We start from the raw sequence: 18,136 nt of genomic DNA, 5'->3' as shown, positions 1-18,136 counted from the left end.
TAATCACTCAGATAACTCCTCACAATCACACTCAGCCAACCAGACACATACATACAATAACACTCAGCCACTGCACATATCCCACTCAGGTATATTACTTAGGGGGGGAGCAAGGAAGAGCGATGAGGCGGGCCCTTCTTTGCTTCTTGCACTGTGGTCTTGTGGTTCCTAGTTATGCCCCTAAAGTTATTAGTTATGCTAATATATTCTTGTTTTAATATTTGACAGCTTCATTTTATGGAGAAAGTTATATTGAGTTAAAAACCGAAGAATCGTTCTCCACATCATCTCTTCAACTTCGATTCCGTACAAGCAAGCCAAATGGACTACTCTTCCTCGCAGCTGGGAAGAATGACTACTGCTTACTACAGCTATACAACGGACATGTTCAGGTATTATTTGAAAGTTATTGCTTTACTTTAAAGATTAAACAAAATCCATGTTATTTGAACTTTGATTTTGATTTATCCATTCTGATCAAGTGCTTTCTCCCCCGCCCACCCCCCCCACTACCACTTACCCCTCACATGTCAAAGGATTCATGATTAGATTTCTCTTACATTTTGGGCATAAACTTTTCATTTTGGTGAAACCTGTACTTTTAGGATTTTTGCTATTGCGGGATGAGGGTCGCATTCACCCTTTAGATGTAATTATTACAATTACAAACTCCTTTAGAAAGTGTATGGTATTTGCCACTAAAATACCTGCTTTATCTTTCGTTTTAAAATATAATTATACTTTTCTTTATTTTAAACTAATCTTTTGTAGGTGGGTGTGGAGGCAGTAGACACACAAACACATAGTGGAAACCATTGTGCAATAGTCACTATTCCCTCCAATGGATTGTATGCTAGTAGATCAACAATGCTAGTAGCAGCTTAATGTAATTGTCAAAATCTAATTTAACGTAAAAATTACTGAATCATCAAGACCCCAATAGTACCACAGGGAATCAACAAACTATTCCCTCTTTTTGAAAGAAAAAAAAATGCGTGGCAATCACAAGAAGTCTCTAGTAACCAGCTATAATTTTTTCCTTTTTTCTCTATGGAAATACAGTCCAAATATTTTAAAATAACATATTCTTAACAATGCAAAAATCTAAAAGTTTAAAAAAAAAAAAAAAAAAAAGGATTGTTTGGTTTACTTGTTAATTTAATGCAGCAAATGCATCAATACATCTCACCTATAACATGTTTTTGTTTTTTTTTAATTTTGCTAGTTTTACCACTATTGTTGTTTTTTTTTTTTTTTTACTTCATTGTACTAACAGAACCGCCCATGAAGATTGGTTCTGAGTAAGTTGGCTCCCTCATCTATAATAGCCATGCATAGGATAGAGCATTCAAACACAATCATCTTGATAAAAAGATCAAAATAAAGTTGATTAACTGTGCAGTCCCTTTAATTGTTATTAAAGTGGCTTGTACTACCACCTAGTGATTGAAATGAGAAATTAGGAATTCATGTATGACAGTAGTACATTTCTATGAAGTAGTGGAAACGTGCATCCACATAGTGTTACATTGTTGCAAGCTACAAAATCACAATTTCAGAGATCTTGGTTTTTATTCGGGATGTGCATGGGCAAAAAATTTGGTTCGGTTTGGCATTCGGGACTTTGGAAATTCCCTAACCCTAACCCCAACTCTAATCCTACTAGTGTTGGGGTAAAGGGTAGGATTAGGGGGTGGGGTAAGGGGTAGGGTTAGATTCCTGTCATCATTCCCTTCATTTTCCCTCCCTCTCCTGTTTTGCCACTTTTCAGAAAGCCGGAGCACTTCAGCAATTCGAAGCAAGAAGCATCCGAATGTCCAAATTGCAGAAATTCGTCCGAATTTTAATTCGGGCAAAAACTAATTGCACATGTCTAGTTTTTATCTTGCCTGATGACAGTCAAGTTATTTTCATCTGGACTTTTCCACAACAACCTAATCTTTATTTTCTTACTTGTATCAAGGATTAGTAGACAGAGCCCAATGTGCGTTAGCAGGCTAAAACAGAAATCAAGGCAAGGTACTGGCAGAGAAAAAACAACGGCATAGTCAGGATAGCGAGAGGTCAGGCAGCAATGGTTCAGAAATTGATAACTGGATAAATACCAGTAAGATACGTGTAATCAATGGGAGCAAAAAAAGGCAACTTAACTGAACAAGGAGAGCAGTCTACTTATAGGGAGAAAAAAGTACGCCTCCCCACGTCCTGCTCACATTAACAAAACACGTCCTGAGACAAGAACTCCCCTTTTAGAGAATCTCGACCGAACCAGGATTCGCCGATACTCCACGGCCTGGCATCCTGCAGAAAGAGAAGATGGACGCAGCGTGGGAGCTAGAGGTAAGTGCGGGCCTGAACAGGAGCCTGACAATTTGACATAATTTTTTTTTCTCATTCTGTGTCTGTGCACTGTTGCCTGTAAAACACAATTTTAAACAGCAATTTATACATATTCATAAACCATTATTATGTTTTTCACCTTTCAGGTAAAAATGAAGCTTGGGAAAAATGAACACATCATCCTCCTTGACCAGACACCTCGACTCGATGACTTGGAATGGCACTTCATTACATTAAATCATAAAAATGCTGATGTTGTTCTTAATGTTGATACAAATTACAAATCAAGTATAAAAATTTCTGGAGGATCTTATAAAATCAATGTTCAACATGGACTTTATGTTGGTGGTATTGGTGACCTCAATGCCCCATACAAAAATCAAGTTCATGGTTACTTCAGAGGATGCTTGGATGATGTTGTATTCAATGAGCATAAATTACTTTCCTCTCTGAGACCATACCCTGGTTTGAAAAGTGTCTATGAAGTATCCCTCGGTTGCAGCGATGAGTTCTTAATCACTGAAGATGACCCTATCAATTTTTTCAGCTCCAAGTCATACATAGCTTTTCCCTCTTGGAATGTTGGTGAAGGAGGAATCTGGGAATGCTTACTGCAGACCTCCATTGGAAGAGGGTTACTGCTTTATCATACAGGAAAAAATGGGTATTTTGTTTCATTGGAAGTTCAAGACTGGATAGTAAAAGCTCGTATAGGAAAAGGGAAAAATGCAGTCCACCTTTCCTCTATCAAAACCATTACAGAGAACAAGTGGCATTCACTTAAACTTAAGATCACAGAGAACCATCTGCATCTGACAGTAGACCAAGAATCTGCAAAGGCATTGCTTGCTTCTCCCTTAAACACTAATCAGTTGAATGGATCATTGTATGTTGGTGGTGTAGATGATGCTTCACGTCCTCATATAATTAGCTTAGGTCTACCTGCAGTTTCTGGCAAGCATGCAAAAGGTGGTTCATTTAAAGGCTGCATGAAAAACATAAGAATAAATTCTGTGAAGTATGGACTGAAACATGTGCTGTCTAGTAAAGATATCTCTCCTGGCTGCAAAACTGAAATAATGCAAGTCTTGGAAACCAAAACCGTATCTATTACAACTGTTGCTCCAACTACCAGTTTAGTTACTACTCCTTCTGTGGCCAAACATAATGTTAAAGACCGATTCCTCATTTTGAATAATTTAATCGTACAGGAGGGAGGAAGAGCTGCTCTACTGTCTAAACATATCAAACTCCAACTGGATTTTAAAAAGCTGGGGCTCCGTCAGTCTCAAATTGTATTTCGTATAGTGGAACATCCACTGCATGGACAGCTCAAAATGGACATCCCATCCCAACAAGAGAAGGATATGTTCACAATGTTAGATTTATGGCATGGGCGAATTACCTATATTCATGATAGTTCTGAGGGGACAGGGGATCATTTTAGTTTTTCTATTTCCACTACAAGCAAGAATGAAATGCCCTCATACTTGCAAGGTTCAGAACTATATATTTCCAATATTACTGTCACCCCAGTAAACGATGCTCCTGAACTCATCCTTCCAGAAGGCAATCTTTTTGTGTTACTGGAATACTCAAAGAAGCCCCTCACCGCTAATCTTCTTAAAATTATAGATGTAGATACAGAGCCACAGAACTTAACGTTAGTGGTTCTTGGTAACCTCAACCTAGATGCTGGATTTTTAGAAAACGTGAAAAATCCTGGAAATGCAGTTACCACATTTTCTTATTTTGATTTGCTTGAAGGGAATGTATTTTATGTTCATCGTGGGGTGAAGAACTCTAGATTAGTGCTGAGAGTAGTTGATGGAGACAAGGTGAGTAATACAATAGTACTCAGAATTTTAGCTGTTCCTCTTGAATTTAATGTAGTGAACAACACTGGCATTGAAGTAATGCAAGGTGAAAGTTCTTTAATACAGACCAGCAAATTAGCGGTGGAAATAAATGCTGTGAATCAAGAGATTGAAATTAGATATGAAATAACTGAAATGCCAAAGTTTGGTGAAATCCAAAGAAAAAGTTCTGGAAATGAGTGGAAGGTCGCGGTCTCATTTACCCAACGTTCTCTTGAACGTGAGCGAATAAGATATCTTAGCACCTATAAAGAAGTACAAGAAACCAATGTGGTTGAATACTTTAAATGTAAAGTCAACATTGGAAATAAATCAAGTGAAGAATTTACATTTCCTATTCGTGTTTCATGGATTAATTTTACATTAGTCAGAAATACCCCTTTAAAAATTGAGAGTACCAAAAAGGCATCTCTTAGTACAGAAAACCTATATGTTATTCTACATGGGATAACAATACCAGAAAAAGACATTTGTTTTAAAGTATTGTCCCTGCCAAAAAAAGGAAATTTGCTGGTTAATAATAAGATTTTAAAGAAAAATGCAAAATTCTCCCAGGTAGATATCACAAATGGAAAATTGGAATATGAACTGTTTGATCGACCTAATCAAGACTCCCAGGATTTGTTTAGTTTTGCATTATTCACGAAACATGCAGAGTCAAAACCTCATAATTTTATAATTCTCCTGAAAGCTGACATGAACGCAATTATTGTCACTAACACAGGTTTGACTTTACCAGAAGGGGATGCAAAACTCATAACCAGACAGCTGCTTTTTGTGCAAACTTTGAATAATAAAACCTTCAACTACAAGATTTCGAAAAGCCCCCAACATGGCAGTCTCAAATTAATGAATTTTTCAGACTCCCAACTGAGCAACAGTAACATCACAGAATTTTCAAGCCAAGATATTGTAGGTGAACGTTTAATGTATGTCCACGATGATTCTGAAACAACGTTTGATACATTTACACTCATAGCATCTTCTGTAGAGTCTGATGAGAGAATTGTTGATGAAGATGCAGTTTCTTTGCAGGCAGAAATTGTCTTTAATATATCCATAGAACTGAAAAATGATGAAAAACCTGTCCGTGTGGTTGATAAACTCTTTCACGTTGTTCGGAATGGACAGAGGCTAGTCACATTGGATGATTTGCGTTACCATGACCCTGATACAGATTTTGATGACAAAGAGTTATTATATACAAGACGTGGTATTCCCAATGGAGACTTGGTATCCGCTGATGATTCTTCTAAAAAACTTTACGAGTTTACCCAAGAGAACTTGGAAAAAAAACAAGTCCTTTACATACACCATGGAAGTGATTATGGGCGTTTTGTCTTGTTTATTACTGATAAAAAACATTACACCTCATCACTACTAGAAGTTAGTGCATCAGAACCATTCATTAAAGTAGTAAACAATACTGGTCTACTGGTGCAGAAGGGGAAGGAGATTATATTGACAACATCTAACTTCAGTTGTGTGACAAACCTTTACATTTCAGGAGATGAAGAGATTGTATATCATGTAATTTTGCCACCAAAATATGGACAGATTCGTGTACAGAATCGTTCAGCCAATTCTTTTAATCATCAAGACCTAAAGTTGGGTCAAGTAGTTTATAAACATGATGACCGCAATAATCTAATGGACACTTTTAATTTGACAGTAAAAGTCAAGTCTATAGTTCTGAATGTTGAGATTAAAGTTCGTGTGTATTTAGAAAGCCATCAAAGATTGCCAAAAGTTTTGCACCTGAACGGTCTTCTAGTAGAAGAAGGAAAGCCAGTTAAAATTGACAAAGAACATTTGCAGGTGAGATTGTAAAAATAAAATATACTTTTTACTTGGGGAACATAATTCTATTAATGGTAATTGATGGATTTTCAAGCAGATTGATTTTGTAAAATGAAATTAAACATCAAAGGAAATAACAAAATATATTTCTTGATTGAAGTCCATATAGTGAGGGAAAAAAAGTATTTGATGCCCTGCTGATTTTGAATGTTTGTCCTCTGACAAAGAAATGATCAGTCTATAATTTTAATAGTAGGTGTATTTTAGCAAAAAAGTTATAAATTGATTTGCATGCTGTCAATGAGTGAAATAAGTATTTGATCCCCTATCAATCAGCAAGATTTATGGCTCCCAGGTGTCTTTTATACAGGTAATGAGCTGAGATTAGGAGCACTCTCTTAAAGGGAGTGCTCCTAATCTCAGCTCATTACCTGTATAAAAGACACCTGTCCACAGAAGCAATCAATCAGATTCCAAACTCTCCACCATGGCCAAGACCAAAGAGCTGTCCAAGGATGTCAGGGACAAGATTGTAGACCTACACAAGGCTGGAATGGGCTATAAGATCATCACCAAGCAGCTTGGTGAGAAGGTGACAATAGTTGGTGCGATTATTCGCAAATGGAAGAAACACACAATAAGTGTCAGTCTTGCAATATCTCACCGAGTTTCAATAATCATGAGAACGGTGAGGAATGAGCCCAGAACTACACGGGAGGATCTTGTTAATGATCTCAAGGCAGCTGGGACCATAGTCACCAAGAAACCAATTGGTAACACACTACGCCGTGAAGGACTGAAGTCCTCCAGCGCCCGCAAGGTCCCCCTGCTCAAGAAAGTACATGTACAGGCCCATCTGAAGTTTGCCAATGAACATCTGAATGATTCAGAGGAGAACTGGGTGAAAGTGTTGTGGTCAGATGAGAACAAAATCGAGCTCTTTGGCATCAACTTAACCCACCATGTTTGGAGGAGGAGGAATGCTGCCTATGACCCCAAGAACATGATCCCCACCGTCAAACATGGAGGTGGAAACATAATGCTTTGGGGGGGTTTATCTGCTAAGGGGACAGGACAACTGCACCACATTAAAGGGACGATGGACGGGGCCATGTACTATCAAATCTTGGGTAAAAACCTCCTTCCATCAGCCAGGGCATTGAAAATGGGTTGTGGATGGGTATTCCAGCCAAGGCAACAAAGCAGTGGCTCAAGAAGAAGCACATTAAGGTCTGGAGTAGCCTAGCCAGTCTCCAGACCTTAATCCCATAGAAAATCTGTGGAGGGAGATGAAGGTTTGAGTTGCCAAACGTCCACCTCAAAACCTTAATGACTTGGAGAGGATCTGCAAAGAGGATTAGGACAAAATCCCTGCTGAGGTGTGTGCAAACCTGGTGGCCAACTACAAGAAATGTCTGACCTCTGTGATTGCCAACAAGGGTTTTGCTACTAAGTACTAAGTCAAAGGGGTCAAATACTAATTCACTCATTGACAAGTAAATTAATGTATAACTTTTTTGACATGCGTTTTTCTGGATTTTTGGGGGGATATTCTGTCTCTCACTGTTAAAATACACCTAAATAAGGTTTGGTTAATAGATTAATTTCAATTGAAGCATTATGTAGCTTATTCGCTTAAGTTACTGCATAAATTATTAAGCTTAAAAATTGTACAACTATAAAAGTTTCTAAAAAAAAAAAAAAAAAAACACAACCAAAAAGCCGGGCAGTTACTTTGCATAATAAAAGAGGTAGTGGAATAGGGACTTGAAATATTTTTGCCCGCTTAGACTTCATTCAAGTAGAGCGCTAGGAAATATGGCACTGTGTATATACTTAGGTTGTATATTCTTTGTTTGTGTTGGGTTTTTTTTTTTTTTTTTTTCCTCACCCTGCCCTTCCCTGGGTCACCACATTGCCTGGAGAACCAACAAAATATTACGTACCTGTATATGTATAAGAGTATAATGGACAATGAGGAATAATTGAATTAGGAAGATGGCCAATTATTTAACTATACTTACTTTAAACGTTAAAGGCCTAAACAGCCCTCATAAACGCAGAATGTTAGAGCATGAAATGGTGAAATCAAAAGCTGCAGTGGTATGCCTTCAGGAGACACATTTGTGTGTTAAGAATCCACCTAAATTTAAAATTAAAGATTACCCCCAAAGTTTTCACTCTATGTTTACGACCAAAAGTAAAGGGGTATCAATTTATTTTCATTGTGATTGGGGTTTTATTCCTGATAAACAATATATTAGGAATGATGGGAGATTGCTGATTTTGGTTGGATTACTAAACGGATTACAAGTAACTATAGTGTCACTATATGCACCAAATGATAAACAAAAATCGTTTCTCACTATGACCTTTCGAAAGATAGAGCAATATAGGGTGGGGCATATATTTATCTGTGGTGATTTTAATTGTGTTCCAGACCCCTCTTTTGATATCAAAAGAGTAGAGGACAAATCACCGAAACAATCATCAGTCTACCTTGGTAAATACTTAAGGAATTTATTGCATGAGTTTGATTACTATGACCTTTGGCGTAATCTTTATCCAAGTGAGAGGGACTTTACATACTATTCAACTGTACATAAAACTTTTACTAGAATAGACCTATGTCTGTTGGACATTAAAACCTTGCCCTTTGCAATTAGCGCACAAATAGGTTCAATAACGTGGTCAGACCATGCGCCTCTTAGCATTAAGATAAAAGTGCCATTTTCTGTAAGGGGGAAGAGTTCTTGGCGCCTAAATGATAGCTTATTAGATAGTGAAGAATATCTCCCAAAGTTGCAATCTCAGGTAGAAGTGTTTTTTAGAAATCATGTGAACTGCCAGACTAATGTCACTACTCAGTGGTTAGCCCATAAGGCAGTTATAAGAGGCATGTTAATACAGCAAGGAGCAAGGGTAAAGAGATTACGGTCACAGGAAATGAGCAAATTAGAATTAGAGTTGACTAAGATTGAGGCCACTCATAAAGCTGCCCCTACTTCACGCTCACATTCACAACTGATGGTGATAAAGTCAGCTGTACAAGATTTACAACTATTAGAGACAGGGAAGCATATGAGAATATTAAATCAATCGCATTATGTTATGGGGAACAAAGCGGGTAGACTTTTAGCTAATAAAGTAAAAAAAAAAATTACAAGTTAAAATCCCTTATATAGTCTCAAAAAGGAATGATAAATTATATAATCCTCAAGATATAGCAAATGAACTGGCAAATTATTATTCAGGGCTCTATCAATTAGAGAGAGATACTAATACATATCAACCAAAGGAGGAGGAGATCAAAATTTTTTTGGAGAAGGCAAATTTACCTAGGTTAACACCACTTCAATGTACCTCCCTTGATAAACCATTTGAGGAAGAAGAGGTAGCAGTAGCAATAAATTCCCTCACTAAACATAAGGCTCCCGGGCCAGATGGATTTTCAAATTATTATTATATAAAATTAGTAAAACAACTGATCCCTACTCTTACGAGACTTTTTAATTTTATAAAAGATACTGGTGCCATTCCCCAAGAAATGTTGGAAGCAAATATTGTGGCTTTACCGAAACCTAATAAACCGCCTACACAGAGTGAAAATTTAAGACCGATATCCCTACTTAATACGGATATTAAGATCTACGCTAAATTGATAGCTTTACGAATTAAACATTTCCTCCCGGATCTTATCTCAGAGGAACAAGCAGGGTTTATACCTGGAAAACAGATAGGGGATAATACTAGACACTTTGTGAACTTGGTGGAATGGGCAAACACTTCATCACAACAAGGATTAATTTTAGCTTTAGATGCTGAAAAAGCATTTGATCGTTTACATTGGGGGTATATGTCACTTACGCTTATTAAAATGGGTTTTCCATCAAATTTTTTAGCAAGTATATTAGCATTATATCAAAATCCTAGTGCAAGAGTGTTTAATACTGGTTTTTTTTCTGATAAAATAAAAATAAGTAACGGCTCTCGGCAAGGCTGCCCCCTTTCCCCTCTTATTTTTATTATATGTATGGAACCTGTAGTAAGGATTATTAAACAAGATAATAATATTAAAGGGTTGACTACACCAGGGGGTACTAAAAAAATAGCGTTGTTTGCGGACGATATTCTGCTCTTTATTAAAGACCCAGAGTCTTCCTTACCAGTACTGATTAAACTATTAATAGAATATGGGCAGGTGTCGTATTATAAAAACAACATAGCTAAAACACAGGCGCTACCTATTAAATTACAACAAACAGTAATAGATAAATTGAGGCTACAATATAAATTTGATTGGCGTACTACATTTATAAAATATTTGGGAATTAAACTTACTAAAGCAGCTAAAACATTAATTAAAGTAAACCATTACCCAATGCTCCAACAAATTAAAAATACAATGGCAAAGTGGGAAGGTTTGGAGATTTCATGGCTGGGACGCATAAATCTTATTAAAATGATGATACTACCTCAGATACTATACCTTTTTAGAACATTACCCATAGCACTCTCTAACAAATTACTTAAACAAATTCAGAGCACTATAAATGCTCACATTTGGAAGAGGAAACCCCCAAGAGTGGCACGAGGGAGTTCAGGTCTTTCATATGTAAAAGGAGGTCTGGGAATGCCAGACATTAAAATATATTACAGAGCATTCTTTTTAGCAGAAGGGTTTAGATTACTCAGAATGAGAAAAACCTCTCAATACCCAATTTGGCTAACATTTGAAAATGCATGCTTAGATACAAATAACATAACATACTACCTATGGACATGCTCGGTTCCCCAGTCTCCTTTAAAACCTATGTTACAAAGCACAAAACTCTTACTAAGATTATGGAAAAAATGGTGTCCATGCGTAATAAATCTTAATTTGATGTTTAAAGCTGCACCATTAATGGCATTAGCAGCCCTTTCTTTGGACCTTCAGATGAGAAGGTGGCAAGAGAAGGGGGTAAGACAAATAGGCAATTTAATGACCGGGCCGCAAGTAAAATTATTTCCTAATCTTCAAAAAGAATTTAACTTAGATACTAAAGAGATGTTTGTATACTTAAGGATTAAGAATATAATAAAGGCATATGCTATGGATAATGCAGATAATGAGGCAAATATCTTACCCTCACCAGAATTTATTTTGTCCCGTAAGTCTAGTAAACCATTTTCTTGGTGTTATAATGCACTGATTGAAAGCGAGGCACCAGAAAAATTAAAATATATAAATAAATGGGAGAATGAAATTGGGAAGCAATTTTCAAGGAGAGATTGGCACTTAGCTATGTTCAGCACCAAGCAAGCCTCACGTAGCTTATCGTTATGGGAGGCGTATTGTAAGGTGACAATGAGGTGGTACTTGGTACCGCAAAGATTAGCACATATGTATGCTGACTCATCAAGGTTGTGTTGGAGGTGTGAGAAAGAAGTTGGTTCTATGCTGCATATTTTCTGGGATTGTCTATATTTAAGAGAGTTTTGGAAGCGAATTCAGAATCTAATATATGAAAAAACAAAGCTTATGATTCCATTGCATGTGGAGAAATTTGTACTTCATATTATTCCTGGGATTAATACACATGCTCACAGAAAGGTAATTTTAAATATCCTTATGGCAGCAAAAATAGCCCTAGCAGGCAATTGGAAGCAGAAAGGTATTCCTTCAAATGAGGCAGTATATGCTAAACTGAACAAGATTAGCTCATATGAAAAGATGGCTAGTGAAGTTAATGGATGTCTTGACAAGTATAAAAAAGAATGGTACAGTTGGATAAAAAGCGACTGAATATGCTCTTTATATAGAGATAGAGGGATTAAATAGAGTACATAAAGGTAATGGGTGACTAACCAGGGTTCGGCGGGGTGAATGGTGGTAGGGTGCTTTCTGTTTTTTTTTGTTTTGTTTTGTTTTTTTTCTTTCCCTTTTTTTTTTTTTTTTCTTTTTTTTTTTTCTGTTTTTCTGTTTTGTTGTTTTCTCTGTTGTTTGGTTATGGAAATTAAAAAACTTAAAATTAACTGATACTGCATCAAATTAAAAGGAGTATATTACAATTGTAAGACAGATGAGGAAAAGATAAGATAGATGAGGAAAAGATAAACTAAACCAGAAAGGAAGGCATTCACTTTTCTCCTCTTTTATATAATAGGAATATAATATGAAGATAAATGATTACAATGCTAATGAACGATATAAAGGCAATGTAATAATGCAATGATTACAATATTAATAAATGAGATAAAGGTAATGTTAGAATGTAATGGGGAAATGTGCTATGAAATTGTGATGTACTGCGTGTTAATACTCTTTTTGGAACTAATAAAAACTAAAATGTAAAAAAAAAAAAAAAAAAGAAAAACATTTTAATATAAATAAATATACCTACATTACATATTTAAAGAAATACATGACAGTAATAATCCTCACTAGGATATACAATCTACTGCATCTATATCAATCCTCAAGAGTATATACAAGGGAAAATATGTAATATGAATAGGTATAAATGGAACAGGTCAACATTTTTAGATTCTATTATTGGTTATTTAATGATTAGTTCATTGGGGATATCTTGTAAACAAAATTAGACCTTTATATAGTGTTTATTCAGTCACAGATAATATATCCCTTGCCACAAGTAATACAAGAGATACACACCACATATTTTGTGTATTTTATTAAAAATATGTTTGTTTAAAGAGCATAGTCACCAGCAGTGTCTGTATGAAAAATGTATGTGGTGCCTCATAGTGGGGACCCTTTGTTCTGTCGGATAGCGGACCATAACTGGTCAACAGGTTTTGTGCATAGGAAGCGTTCGAGAGCCAATCGGATCAATCCTGGTCAGAGCAGTGCACTGTATAGTAAATATAAAAGTAATATTTATTTAGTGGAGCGTAAACTACATCTCATAAATAAATACTCAAGAGATATTAATACAGTAAGGATTTTTAAGGACCTTCTCATATGACCTACAGAAAGTGTTTTAGGTCATAGTCCTCATTTAAAACCATTGGATATAGTGTCTCCAAAGTACTTATCCATTTGGTCTCTTTCTGCAGTAACATCTTTTGTCTATCACTGGCTGCCCCTACGTAGGTGTGGGATACCATCAATTACTTGAAACCGTAATTGATTAACATTATGTCCTAGTGTCTTGGTACAGGAGTTTCACTTGATCCTCTCTGTAATGCTGCTCTGTTGCCTCTCTTGTACTCTCCTATGTGTTCCTTACTGGCCTAATCGTCTCACCCAGATAAAGCAATCCACATGGACATTTCAAGATATAAACTAAATGGTCTGAGTTGCAAGTGTAATAATCATTTATTTTATATTTTTTGCCTGAGTGTGGATGTGTGAAGTATTCTCATTTAATTACACTGTTGCAGTGTATGCAACCTAGACACGGAAATATGCCTTTCTTGGGTTCTGAGAAAAACCTTGTTTGTTTTTTGTTGCTCCCAATGTCTGACCATACCAATATTTTTTCAAGGTTTTTGGCCCTGCGATATGAAAATAGTAGATGTCGAATTCTTTAGGTAAATTAACATCACCCTCAAAAATCTTCCAATATTTCATTATAATCCCCCTGATGTTTTTGCTGTATGGTGTAGGGTGATAAGAATGGTATTCTATCTAAATTATCCTTCCTTTTCGTTGTATTAAGGGCTTGTTCCCTTGTGAGTTTACATACTCTCTCTTTGTGTGCTTCAAGTAATTAAACGGATATCTGGTTGCATCTGGTTTTCTTGTGATACTATCTTTCTCACTCTTAGTAGTTGACTGTAGGGAAGACCATATTTTAAGTGTTGGGGATGATAACTGCTAAATTCCAGGAGGTTGTTTCTATCTGTAGGTTTTGTATATAGTTCTGTATGTAATTTATGTTCTCATAGATATATTTGTGTGTCCAAAAAGGATACCTTGTACTTATCACATGTGATTGTGAATTTTATATTAGGATCCAATAAGTTCAGTTGATAAAAAAAGGTATGCAATTGGGCTCTCGTATGAACACTGTTTATATGTTGCAAAATGCGAATGTAAATAAAGTTATGTTAATGTGAAAAAAAAAAAAATACACCTATAAAATTATAGACTGATCATTTCTTTGTCAGTGGACAAACGTTCAAAATCAGTAGGGGATCAAATACTTTTTTCACTCACTGTATAAACATCAGCAATTTGCACTTTGGTAAGTTCCAGGAAGCTGATCAGTCTTGGGGGAATGTTAGGGTTCAATGAAATACACCTTGAGAAGTTTCAAAGTTTGGATTAATCACAGGGATTGGTTGGGTTTCAACGAAGATTAAATAAATTCAGCAATAGTTTTTAATTAATTTTTAAAATGCCTCCTTACCTTAGTAATATTAAATGCATTGGTTATATAATGTAATCAATTTAATTAATTTGCATAATCTTGATTTAGATTTTTATACAAACATTTAATTTCATATAACTATTGTGTTTTATTCTAGGTTATCCATGAATATAACTCACCCAATGAAATAGTTTTCACAGTAGTAACAAGCCCATTACATGGTTACATACGCAAATTTGAACCTACGGAAGGACACTTGGCTACGGAATCCAGTTCTCTAGTGACATTTACACAAAAGGATGTTAACATGGGAAATGTTCAGTATGTACAAGCAGGCTTTGGTCAGCTTCATGATAACTTTACAATGGATGTTACCAATGGAGTACGAGAGATCACTGGAATTACATTGTTTATCGATATCATTCCTACCTTGATCCCTCTGGAGGTTCAAAATATAACTGTGAAGGAAGGGGCATCAAAGGTCCTAACACTGGAACAATTAAGAATCCCCAGCAAGCATTTTGCAGGTCTCGTTTGTGATTTTGTCTTGATAGATTTTCCAAAGAATGGTTTTGTGGAAAACACAAGATATCCTGGAATAAAGCTCTCACGTTTTACTACAAAACAGGTAATATGCATGTATGATTACTTGCACCAACGTATATTATTATAGTAGAAAGTGAAGCACCAATGTTGCTCACATATGCAACAGTAAAGTGCAATTAAATAAAGCCATTGCTGAGTCCAGCTGGGTGCTTGTAGTGCATAAATTGTTGTTCATGACAACTAAAAGGCTAGGTTAAGGCGAATAAAGGTGAAAAGTTCCTTGAAGGGTCCATAGGTGTCTCATCTATCAATGTGCAATCCTTAACACATGGTCTTCCCAATTCAATATGACGCACCTTCCAGAGTGACCAGTCCTGTGGGCTGAGTGACACCTTGGGTTTCATGGATCAATGTTTCCCCATATCAGGCTATACGAGTGTTACACTTAAACTGAGCCACAATACATTTTGTCTAATACAAACATTTAAGCGGTGTGTCTTCATCCTGACAGTGAAAGTCCAAGCCTTCATATAAGTAACGGTAATACAAAAACGTGAAATTTGCTCCTTTGCTTTCTGTGCAATGTGCAAGGTCTAATTGCCAAAACGGACCCCAAAACATATATGAGGTATTCACAGAATTTAAACAAATTATATAAGCTTTCAACTTCTATAACTCCCTGGCATCGTAAATGAAGTAAAATGTATTTTGTATGTTCAGTAGTTTTAAAATTTTACTCATATCCAAAATTAATGTTCCCTTTCCCATGGAATAAATTAGCATTAATATGCAGTTTCAGGATATTGTTATAATATTTAGAGGTAAAAGGAGAGAAAAGGCTGCGCCAAAAATGACTTAAAAATACAATAAAATAAGTCCCAATAAAAGTAAACAAGTAAAACGAAGGATAAATGTCAATGTTTGTTGTACTGGATACACTGGTGGAGTGTTCTCTCTTCTTGTGATGCTTTGAATCCTCCCGTGATATGTAAAATATAAAAGGGAAAAGGACCAATTGTGCAGGTTGTGGGGTACGTAGTAGGTAAAAAAAAAAAAAAATGTGTAAAGAACTCACATTTTCATGAGCTATAACCAGCTCAAGTGGAATAGGCGTTCTGCAGTATAATCCCTGCTAGTAGGATATCACGGAAATCTGGTCCACTTTGGGTCTGGTGCTGTCCAATTCTCAGGAGAAGGGAGAGAAATATATAGACAACAGATAGTGCTCTCCGTAGATAAAATGTGGTATAGATGCAAAACAATAATAAATATACTCACAGTGTAAAGTGCAGATGACACTGCACTTGAGATATGGCGTGGGTGGTATAATCCCCACCTTAGGATGTATAAAATAGCCAGGAAAGGAGAATATAAAATAGTAGTAATAAAAATATGAATGGCACAAATGTAAAGCCAAACGTAATTTATTGTTTAAAAGTATATAATAAAATCAAAATGAAAAAACCTTAGTGGTGAAACGCGTTAATGGATTTTATTATATACTTTTAAACAATAAATTACGTTTGGCTTTACATTTGTGCCATTCATATTTTTATTACTACTATTTTATATTCTCCTTTCCTGGCTATTTTATACATCCTAAGGTGGGGATTATACCACCCACGCCATATCTCAAGTGCAGTGTCATCTGCACTTTACACTGTGAGTATATTTATTATTGTTTTGCATCTATACCACATTTTATCTACGGAGAGCACTATCTGTTGTCTATATATTTCTCTCCCTTCTCCTGAGAATTGGACAGCACCAGACCCAAAGTGGACCAGATTTCCGTGATATCCTACTAGCAGGGATTATACTGCAGAACGCCTATTCCACTTGAGCTGGTTATAGCTCATGAAAATGTGAGTTCTTTACACATTTTTTTTTTTTTTTTACCTACTACGTACCCCACAACCTGCACAATTGGTCCTTTTCCCTTTTATATTTTACATATCACGGGAGGATTCAAAGCATCACAAGAAGAGAGAACACTCCACCAGTGTATCCAGTACAACAAACATTGACATTTATCCTTCGTTTTACTTGTTTACTTTTATTGGGACTTATTTTATTGTATTTTTAAGTCATTTTTGGCGCAGCCTTTTCTCTCCTTTTACCTGTACATCCTTATCTCAGAGGGTTAGAGGGTGACCCTCTGTAAGGTTGCTGCCTTTTTTATATATTATTAGCGCTAACCTACTCCCCACTTTTTTTCTTATAATATTTAGAGCTTGTACTCCTTATTGTTGCATAGAGGTTCTGATCAGATTATTTAGCAAATTATTAAATGCTGTTTATTTCTCTTTTAAGGCGGAGCAGGAGCTGATCTACTACACCCATGATGACAGTGAAACTTCCTTCGATAATTTTTCCATAATAGTCAAAAACACTGAACTTGCCAAGCAAAGTCTGCCGCAAACAATTTATGTAACAGTGACCCCAGTAAACGATGAGCTTCCAGTTATTACAACTAACAGGATATTTCGGGTAACAATTTTTTATATATAAATATAAAAGTATATTACTCCAATTACTTTTTTTAAATGTTGCAGGTTGTAAGGTAAAGAACACTCAACGCACCATATTCATTACAGCATTTCAGAACAGTTTGACATTTTACCTGGGGTACGGCCTCTTCTCTTTAGCTTTGAGAGCAGGGAGCTCCTGCTAGGAGATTCCATTAGCCCTGCACTGCCGGGCTTAGCTCAGACAAACAGCAGACCTCAGGTATGAAGCCAAAACTTTCTTAAACAGTATGACTACTTACATTGTGAGGGGGCACTAGGACATAACCGATGTAAACGTAAAAATGTAAAAAGAAAAAGTCCAGGGGGTCAATGCAACCTTCATACTAGTATAAGGGAGATTGTAGACCTCACTTATGAACCCCTGAGGTCATACCTACCAAAATTAGGAAACAATGGCTGCCCATTCACTAAAAAGGCCCATTCCCATATTGTCTCAATCCAGTTGCTAATGGGCTTTATTGAATTAGAGACTCCATGTTATTTAACCTCCACTAGATGTCACTGTAATACCTAATCTCTTAATAGGTATAACACTCTTTGTTGTTATTATGCAGCGTTCATATATTTCATAATTCATTTCAGTATAATAGCACCAGAATTAAGATATGTCCCTATATTACTTAACCTCCCATAGATTGTTTTAAAACTTTTGTTGAATAGTTTTATTTTAATCTTTAATATGGAAAAAGATCTGATGGAAAACAAAGAGCACTAGACGACG

At 36.1% G+C, this 18,136-nt stretch overlaps 1 protein-coding gene across 1 annotated transcript in view; it reads left to right on the top strand.

Moving 5' to 3' along the window:
* The window catches only part of LOC134612013 (chondroitin sulfate proteoglycan 4-like), a 41,979-nt gene extending 24,528 nt beyond the window's left edge, over positions 1–17,451 (top strand). Inside the window, exons 2-6 of the mRNA XM_063456397.1 lie at positions 229–392; positions 2,487–6,035; positions 14,496–14,966; positions 17,198–17,374; positions 17,440–17,451. Coding sequence (XP_063312467.1) covers positions 229–392; positions 2,487–6,035; positions 14,496–14,966; positions 17,198–17,374; positions 17,440–17,451 — 4,373 coding nt within the window. The remainder of the gene's footprint in view (positions 1–228; positions 393–2,486; positions 6,036–14,495; positions 14,967–17,197; positions 17,375–17,439) is intronic.
* Positions 17,452–18,136: the final 685 nt, after the last annotated feature.

The sequence above is a fragment of the Pelobates fuscus genome, chromosome 5 (assembly GCF_036172605.1).
Source record: "Pelobates fuscus isolate aPelFus1 chromosome 5, aPelFus1.pri, whole genome shotgun sequence".
Taxonomy (NCBI): Eukaryota; Metazoa; Chordata; class Amphibia; order Anura; family Pelobatidae; genus Pelobates; species Pelobates fuscus.
Note: the sequence above shows the minus strand (reverse complement) of the source record. Positions and strands in the feature narration are given on the sequence as shown.